Source organism: Sinocyclocheilus anshuiensis, unplaced genomic scaffold (genome assembly GCF_001515605.1).
Source record: "Sinocyclocheilus anshuiensis isolate Anshui unplaced genomic scaffold, SAMN03320099.WGS_v1.1 scaffold1231, whole genome shotgun sequence".
Classification (NCBI taxonomy): domain Eukaryota; kingdom Metazoa; phylum Chordata; class Actinopteri; order Cypriniformes; family Cyprinidae; genus Sinocyclocheilus; species Sinocyclocheilus anshuiensis.
The window spans coordinates 2,313,095-2,322,502 of NW_015536698.1; the positions used below are offsets into that span (position 1 = coordinate 2,313,095).

General features: G+C 40.6%; 1 protein-coding gene across 7 annotated transcripts in view; it reads left to right on the forward strand.

Moving 5' to 3' along the window:
- LOC107654992 (serine/threonine-protein kinase DCLK2-like) overlaps nucleotides 1-9,408 on the forward strand; it is a 54,623-nt gene that overhangs the window by 41,996 nt on the left and 3,219 nt on the right. For 3 of the 7 annotated variants that reach the window (XM_016442378.1, XM_016442392.1, XM_016442416.1), the window contains exons 11-16: nucleotides 489-635; nucleotides 918-1,051; nucleotides 1,232-1,309; nucleotides 1,486-1,582; nucleotides 6,058-6,144; nucleotides 6,469-6,582. In XM_016442378.1, the coding sequence (XP_016297864.1) occupies nucleotides 489-635; nucleotides 918-1,051; nucleotides 1,232-1,309; nucleotides 1,486-1,582; nucleotides 6,058-6,144; nucleotides 6,469-6,582 (657 nt within the window). The remainder of the gene's footprint in view (nucleotides 1-488; nucleotides 636-917; nucleotides 1,052-1,231; nucleotides 1,310-1,485; nucleotides 1,583-6,057; nucleotides 6,145-6,468; nucleotides 6,583-9,408) is intronic. The other 4 variants (XM_016442385.1, XM_016442421.1, XM_016442402.1 and 1 more) reach the window with 3 other exon arrangements.

Genomic DNA, 9,408 nt, shown 5'->3' on the forward strand with positions numbered 1-9,408 from the left:
CAGCCATTTTTGTGGAATCCATGATACAACTGTGATTTTTTATTTATTTATTTATTTTATAATTCTTTGATGAAAAGCATTTATTTGAGATATAAATCTTTTGCAACAATATACATGTCTTTTTAACTTTTGACCAGTAGTTTATGTACAAAAACTAAATTAAACTAAACTAATAATATAATATAATATAATATAATATAATATAATATAATATAATATAATATAATATAATATAATATAATTTTCACAATTAAATAAAATCCCCAAATATAAAATCAGATACACCCTGCATTATAGGAAAGTTAAATGCATTACAAATTCTGTGTATTGTTGTCAGCAACATTGCACTAAATGGCCGCTTTCGATATTGATCAAACACTTAGCCCATATAAAGGCCAAAACATGTTACCTCTGGGTGAAAGTGTGTTTTATACAAAATACAGGGATTGAGATTTTTAGTTATTTGTATTGCCATCTGTGTGTTTCAGGGTGGAGATCTGTTTGATGCAATCACCTCCTCGACAAAATACACTGAAAGAGATGCTAGTTTAATGGTATTCAACCTGGCGGCGGCTCTCAAATATCTGCACAGAATGTGTATCGTCCATCGAGACATCAAACCTGAGAATCTGCTGGTACGCTCATATACGCAGTCAAACATATCCTCAAAAGAGACATTAAATATACAATATACAGGTATATACACCTACACATTCTGCACAGAGACAATAAATCTGAAAATACTTTAGTTCACACATCTTTAACACATACACAGCAGTACAGAAATACAAAACCTGTGAAGAAAACAACTTTGCACTTTGTTTGTGGAAAATTACTTAAGGTATGTCAAAAGGAAAAAATGTAAATCCGGGTGGATAGAAATAATCCTTTTGCCTCTTTCACTATGTGTGTCGTAGGTGTGTGAGTACCCTAATGGTATAAAGTCATTAAAGTTGGGTGATTTTGGCTTAGCCACAGTGGTTGAAGGGCCGCTTTACACTGTTTGTGGAACACCTACTTATGTTGCCCCAGAAATCATAACAGAGTCAGGGTAAGAATCACTGATTGTTTTGTTTTCATATCAGCATTGTTGTTTTTTTAACCGTTTATTATATTTATTTATTTATTATTCTTTTTCTAAAGTGATGGCATGAATAGCTGTGATATAGCCTTTAAAATACTGGGGGCTGTATGTTATTGACTGTGTCTTTCTGTCTGGGCATCGCCGCAGATATGGGCTAAAAGTGGACATCTGGGCAGCTGGAGTAATTACCTACATCCTCCTATGTGGCTTTCCACCTTTCCGCAGGTACTACAAGATAGTACCTGCTCAGTCCTTCATGTTAATAATCTACAGTGTTTAAAATCTAATATTTAGTCTCATATTGTTCATATTGCTCATGTTTTGTATGTATTGTTATCAGCAGTTGTTAAACATTAAATATATGTTTTTATTGTCTGTGTGCTTGGCATTTGTTTTTGTAGTGAGAATAACCTCCAGGAGGACCTTTTTGATCAGATTCTAGTGGGGCGTTTAGAGTTCCCATCACCCTTCTGGGACAATATCACAGATTCTGCTAAAGTGAGTGGAGACAAACACACACTGACAACACTTACAGGAATAGTTTGCCTAAAAAGTCGAAATTGTTAGAAATGTACTCACCCACGGGCCATTCAAGATGTAGATGTGTTTCATTCTTCATCAGAGTTGAGTAGGATTAGTACCATATAGTAACATTAGTGAGTGATGTAATGCTAAATTTCTCTAAATCTGTTCTGATGAAGAAACAAAATCATCTACATCTTTAATGACATGAGAGTGAGTAAATTTGCAACTCATTTTCATTTTTGGCTAAACTATTCCTTTAGCATGCTTTAAACACACTGTCTCACTCTCACCCATTTACCTTAACATCCTTCATTCTTTATGCTATATTCTCTGTCCTGACTGCACCCTACTCTGTTTCATCCTACTCACATTATTATATAATCTCATTCACATCCTCTCCCTCTCACATTCACCCCATCCAGCTTTAGAACTGTTTTGCTTGCTGGGTTTCTAACATATTATTCTGCACTGAATGACAGAATTTTTGCTGTGTGTGTGCAAATGTGGACAAGCAGTCCTAATATCAGATTTATTTATTTATTTTGCGTACTTAAACATTTTTAAATCATGTTAATGGTCTTTTTATTAGGACATCAGGCCAGTATCTTATATTATATTATATATAATATTATATTTAACATATATATATATATATATATATTTATATATAGAATATAGAATATTATATTTTAAATGTATTTATATATATTATTTAAAAAAAAAAGTCAGATTCTGTTTGGGCCTGAACATAATCCAGAAACGTTAGATCATTAGGGCTGAGACTAAATGTGTCACTAAGACTAATGTTTTACAAACTAAATTACAAACTAAAAGTCCTTTTCTGAAGTTTGGATTCACTGAAGTATGTCCTCACTTTCCATAATTCCTTAACTTAAAGCACAAAGATTTAAAATAACGTCGCTAGGTTATGTAACGAGACGCTGCATCAGAAATGCCTCTGCATGACCACACTCTGAAGCACGTGTGAAATCAGTCCAATCGAATGGCGAGATGTCATAAGCAGGATGAAGTGGTGCCCAGGAAGCTTAAAAGCACATGCAGCAGTGTCTCGTTCCCTTAGGGGAGCCATGGTTACATACGTAACCTAGAGACGTTCCCCTTCAGGAACTTGCGCTGCATTAGAAACGCTTTGGGAATGAGAAAACTCACTCCGCCATTGTTACAAATTCCTGCCTAGTGTGGAACACTATACAACTAGGATGAGAGAACAGAGGAGCCAGGAGTGGCTCCCATGTCAAGGTTGTAAAACCTGACAAACGTAAGTGGGGTGGACAAGCCTGCAGCGTTACAGATGTCATGCACTGACACCCCAGAGAGAAAGGCCCTGGAGGCTACCACACTTCTAGTAGAGTGTGGCGCTCTGACCCCCAGGGGTGAAGGGAGGTTAGTGGACTCATAAGCCAAATATATTGCATCCACAATCCACTGACTTAAGGTCTGCTTGGTTGCCGGGAGACCTCTCTTGGGCGGACCAAAGTAAACAAATAATCAGACTGCCTACACAGGGAAGCTCTGTGGACATAAGCATCCAGTGCTCTGACTGGACAAACAAGGTTAAGCTTTTCCTGGTCTGGGTCCCTAAGGGTAGGAGGATAGAAAGCCTGCAGCATAACGGGCCGTAGAACCACGGTGGGCACCTTAGGCACATACCCTAGCCTAGGGTATAAGAATGCCTTAGCCATAACAGGCGCAAACTCCAGAAAAGAAGGGGCCACAGAAAGGGCCTGAAAGTCACCAACTCTCTTAAGGAAAGAGATGATCAGTAGGAAACAGTCTTAACTGTAAGGAACCTCTCCCGAACCTTCTCAAGGGGTTCAAAGGGAGGATTACAGAGAGCTTCTAGGACCACGGCCAAATCCCAGGACCGGACTCTAGAGCATGAAGCAGGCCTCAGCCTCAACGTGCCATGGAGGAAATGTGTAACCAACGGGTTTCTCCCCAATGACTGACCACCCAGGGGGGTGTGGTAAGCAGCTGTGTCTGCCACGTACATCTTCAGGGTGGAGGGGGCTAACCCTGCGGAAAACCGTTCCTGCAGTAAATCCAGCACTGAACCAACCAGGCAGTTGACTGGGTCCAGCTGACGGATGTCGCACCAAGAAAAGGTTCCACTTCAAAGAGTACAGTTTCCTTGTGGAGGGAGCTCTGGACTGGAGTATGGTCTCAACAACCTCAGTTGAGATACCGGAAGCTATGAGCTATGCCCACTCAGGGGCCACACCCACAGTTTCCATAACATAAGAATTGAGCCCCCCGCCTGAGAGAGGAGGTCCCTCCTGACGGGAATTTCCCATGGAGAGCCATCAAGAAGGGCCACCAGGTCTGAGGACCATACTCGACCCGGCCAGAACGGGGCTACTAGCAGCGGACGAACGGTGCACACTCTCCAGAACTCCCAGGAGCAGAGCAATTAGATAAAATGCGTACAGATGCAGTCTCAGCCACGTCTGTACCATAGTATCCAGTCCCAGAGGAGCTGGGTATGTGAGGGATAACCAGAGTGGACAATGTGAGGTCTCTCGTGACGCAAACAAGTCCACTTGGGCCTGGCCGGACACCCTCCAGATCTGCTCCACCACCTCAGGGTGGAGCCTCCATTACCCGGGCCTTGGTCCCTGCCTCAAAGAGGAGGGAGGCATCCGTTGTTAGTGTCACGCGATGACAAGGAGCCCTCAGCACCGGGCCTTGAGACAGAGGCCAAGGCTTCCTCCACATGACTAAGGCACATAAGCATCATCGTGTGACCTTGATCATGCGAAGCAGGTTGCCCCTCGGGGAAAACCCCTTGGTTCTGAGCCACCACTGCAGGAGTCTCATGTACAGCAGGCCAAGAGGTGTCACGTTGGATGCAGCCGCCATCAGACCCAATAGTCTCTGAAACTGTTTGACTGAGTGACTGGCCTAGCTTCACCCTCTTTGCGGCTGTAAGGATCGACTCTATTTGAGCAGGAGACAGATGTGCCTGCATCGTGGTCAAATCCCACACATCGCCCAGATAAGTGGTTCTCTGTACTGGAGAAAGCACACTTTTCTTGGCGTTCAACCTTAACCCCATCTCTTTCATATGGGCGAGGACGGCATCTCGATGCCAAACAGCCATATGCTCCGATTGAGCTAATATCAACCAATCGTCAATATAATTGAGCACGCGAATGCCCTGGAGTCGCACAGGAGCCAGAGCAGTATCCACACACTTGGTAAAAGTGCAGGGTGAGAGTGCCAGGCTGAAAGGAAGAACTTGATATTATAGATGAAGGATGTCAAGATCCTTTAGATCTATTGTGACAAACCAGTCCTCTGACCTGATTTGAGACACGATCTGTTTGAGCGTCAGTATTTTGAACCTGAGCCTCATGACTGAGCAGTTCAACTGACGAAGCCCTCATCCTTCTTTGGAGCAATGAAGTAACAGCTGTAGAACCAGGACTCTCACGAGAGAGGAGGAACACGTTCTATGGCCTCCTTCCTCAAGAGAGTGTCTACTTCCTGTTCCATTACCAGAGCCTGCTCGGGGCCCACCAGAGTGGGATTGACCCCATTGAATCGAGGCAGACAAGAACCAAACGGGATTCTGTAGCCTTTTTCTACAGTAAGCAGGACCCATTGAGACACATTTGGCAGAAGTTTCCACGCTGCCAGATGGTCTACTAAGGCAATCAGTCTCTTGAGACTGACCTCTGTTGTACTTTAAGCAGTCAACTCTGTGCCCTGAAGCGGATGACCAGCAGGGAACGTCCAAGCTGACTGCTCTAATAACCTCCTTGGAGGATGCGAGCCTCCCAGAGCCACTACGTTTCCGGGCAGGACAATGAGAGCTGTGCTCACTGTGACACTGCTGTGCCCTGAAGCACCAGGGGTGATAAGGTTGAGAGACCGATCTCCTGAGGGCACTAAGGAGAGACGAGCACTGTATAATGAGGTGTACACCGCTCTTCCCCAGAGGGGCCTGCCCTCAGAAGTCCAGCGCCACAGGCGTCAGTACTTCTTGGCCGAAGCCTTCTTGGCAAGAATGATGGTCCTCAGATCAGTCTTCTGCCTCAAAGACTTCGACCGGGAGCACCGCTCTGGTTCCAGCTGTTTTTGCGGGGTTCTGATCCATGAGAGAGAGCGCTAGATCTGGTGGGTGAGGGCGAAGAAAAGGACAATCCCGTCTCTAACCCCTCCACAGGTGCTTTTAAGCTTCTTGGTCACTATGTCATCCCATCTATGACGTCTTGCCATTCCACTGGACTGATTTCACACATGCTTCAGAGCATGGTCACGTCACGCAGAGACGTTCCCAGAGCGTTTCTGATGCAGCGCGAGTTCCTGAAGGGGAACTATTTGTTTTCTGTCTTTTTGTGTACCTTTTCTGTTTTTATGATAAAATATATTAAATTTTCTTGACATCTGTTTATTGAAAATATGATCATGGTGTGTTCGCACAGGAGTTGATTGGGCACATGCTGCAGGTGAATGTGGAGGCCAGATACACAGCGGAGGATGTTCTGTCTCACCCCTGGGTCACGGTAAATGTGTGTGAAAAGGTTTAGTGCTGTGTGTATGTGTATGTTTTTTGTCAAATTAGGTAATGCATGTGCTACATTACAGTATCAGATTTCTATTTATAAGATATAATATACCAAAATGTGGCATGATTGGCCACAAGGGATTCACTTGCATACTTACTCATAAAACATTATTTGAGTAATTTGAGCTGTATTAGAAGTGGTTTTGATTTATGCTTCAAATTATTTTTCAAACTGAAACCTACAATTTAGTCTGAATGTTCTGGTGAACACAGTTATATTGCTCGCCATTAGATTGGCCTATCCTAAATCCACTTCAATAACCAACAGGAGGATTCTGCGATGGAAAACAATATGAAGATGGAGGTAGCAGGTAAACTCAAAAAGCACTTTAACTCTGTGCAGAAACAGAGCAACATTTCCCCTGGAGTCTCTGTTATTGTGGTGAGCACACACACTCACACATGAGAAACAGTCTGCACATCATAACTGCAGCTGCTGTCGTCTGTTAATATGCTTTGCTTAAAAAATAACCAATGTCATCCTCTCGGCCCCTGATGATTAGTACTTGGATTACACATAATTCCGAAGCATAGCCGTCACTGAAATTACAGCCACTGTGGACACCAGCATCAAATCAATCAGTTTGTCTCCCTCAGCACTCATGACTTACATAACTTCTAAATCTCAGGAAATATTAGAGATTATTGTATTGTAAGCAAGCACAGGACAAAATATGCCAGAGCTATAAAATAGGACATGACTTTAGAAAACAGCACATCAGGTGCAAGTAAAAAAATCAGGCTTAATTTCTCCATAGAAATTAAATTTTATTTTAAGTGATAATGTATAAACCTGTCAACACAGACATGCCACGAGTAACATGATTTCAACTTGTGAAAACCTCTTTAAATATGTTCAAAAGCCAAATTGATGGTTAAAAACTACCCTACACTCTCAGATAAAAAAGGTACAAAAGTTGTCACCGGGGCAGTACCTTTTCAAAAGGCACACCTTTGTACCTAAAGAGTCCATATTGGTACCTTAACAGTACATATTAGTACCTAAAGTGTACATATTAGTACCTAAAAGGTACAAAAGTGTACCTTTTGAAAAGGTACTGCCCCAGTGACAGCTTTTGCACGTTTTTTTCTGAGAGTGTACTACCCATAATCCATAAATCCACAAGAGAGCCAACCAAAGACTTATATATTTGTATACATTTGAATATGCTGTTTTTATGCTTATATTCAATGACTATAAGTCATTAGTTTTCTATTGTACCTTTTTTTTCCAAATACATAATTCATTATACGGTATGTTTTTAATGTTTTTGAATAAGTCTTTTATGCTCACCATTTACTTTATCAAAAATATAGTAAAAACAGTAATATTGTGAAATATTATTATTTAATGCAACTGTTTTCCTTAAAAAAAAAAGGAAAAAAGAGTTAAATACAGGACCAAGCCCATTGAAAAAAATGTGAAAAAAGTGTTGCTCTCTATAGTGCCTGAAAATTGCTGAAGGACTCGTTATAATCCTTTTATTGCTTGACAGAATGTACTTTATGAGCTCAGAGGGAGACATGGAGACATGGGTGAAGCATTTTCAGCCATTTCCACCCCAATGTCTTATTAAATTTCCATCCCAGTTCACTGAGCCATAAACCCCTCACTGCCAGCCTTGTCTTAGTTCTTCTCACTGTCATTAAGGTGTTTGTCTCTGTAAATGTGTTGTTTTCAGTGTTGTCACTGGTCTTCACCTTGTCTACATTGTCACGATCAGGCATACTACCTATCATTCATTGTTTGTACTTGACCCCATCATGCAGAAAGGAAATTTCATTTTTGATATTTGAAATTAAGACCTCAGTATACATTTAAATAACTGCTAAGTGGTATATTGAATATTCATAATATATTTGCATTGATTCTGCTGGAGATAAATTATATTAGTGAACATTCTGATGATACTAATTTAAGCGTTGTATAGGAGGCATTTGTTTATGGCATTTTCCTTTATAATACATTGGTAAAACCCTAAGCTTTTTAAAAAAACTATGGTCCTTTTTTGTTAACTTCACTGCTTGAAAAAGCAGCAGCAGCAGCAGGGACTCTGGCTGAATGGGCATTGATGTGAATCTCATTTGACAGTTTGAACTGTAAGGGCAGGGCTGTACAACATCCCTTTCTTGCTCTCCCAAGACCCGAAATGATGTCTACCACTGGATATTGGGTATTTGACTCCAAACATAAACCTCCTTTTAATGAGCTTGAGTTCTTTGACTACACTCAAATCTAGCAGTCTCTACACTCTGACTGCCTCTTATTCACTTTCACTGGGTTTTTCAGCATTTGCTGGTCCTGCATCTAATTCTAGACAACAATCATACCATACTTCATGTCCCAACCATAATCTGGTCCACTTTTTGTCTTTTCATCTTCTCATTCCACTCCATGTTCATGGTGGCTCTCTAAATTAGTTTATTGATGTGATATTCTGTGCCATATGGATTTGTTGCATTATTGCTGTATATCGTTTTCTTTCTGGGCTTTAGCTGGAAGGTTTGTATTAGCGTGCATGCAATACTGACTGCTTGTAATATTAACACTCCAATTCAATGGGTTCTCTCTCTCTCTGTTACATAATCCAGACATTGTCTATTTCATGGCAGCTGGCAACGTCCCCAAAATGAGCCTCACTCTTAGGACCTTGACCATTGCCATCAAAAATTCAAAGAAAGTGTTTTGATAATATGTAAATTAATCTACCATCTTCTGCAGTATTGTAATATAATAATTTAAATTAATAAATCTAATGACCGGGAGAGAGAGATGCTTAATTATGCACAAAAATTGCCTTGGATGAAATATTTTACTGAAAGTTTTAATTTAGTTATTTAGATATTTTAGATAAAATGGGGATTTAGTTTTTTTCCCTTTTAATTAAATTTGTATTTTATTTTATTTTAAAGCCAGTATATGTGTATATTTATTAATAGGGTCCAGACATGTCCTATTTGTTTTGTCAGCTTTCTTTTCAATAACTGGTTTTGTCTACAGCTGAGGAACGTACCAAAGAAACCAGATCATGTCACAATTGAAAGGAATAGCTCACTCCAAAATGAAGCTTTTGCCAATTACTCACCCTCATGTCATTCCAAATATACTGAAAGAAAATAGTTTTTTTTTTTTTTAAAGAACTGTCACATGGATATTTTTCATACAATGACATATTAATATTATTCTTAATAACTGTGGTCTGTCAGG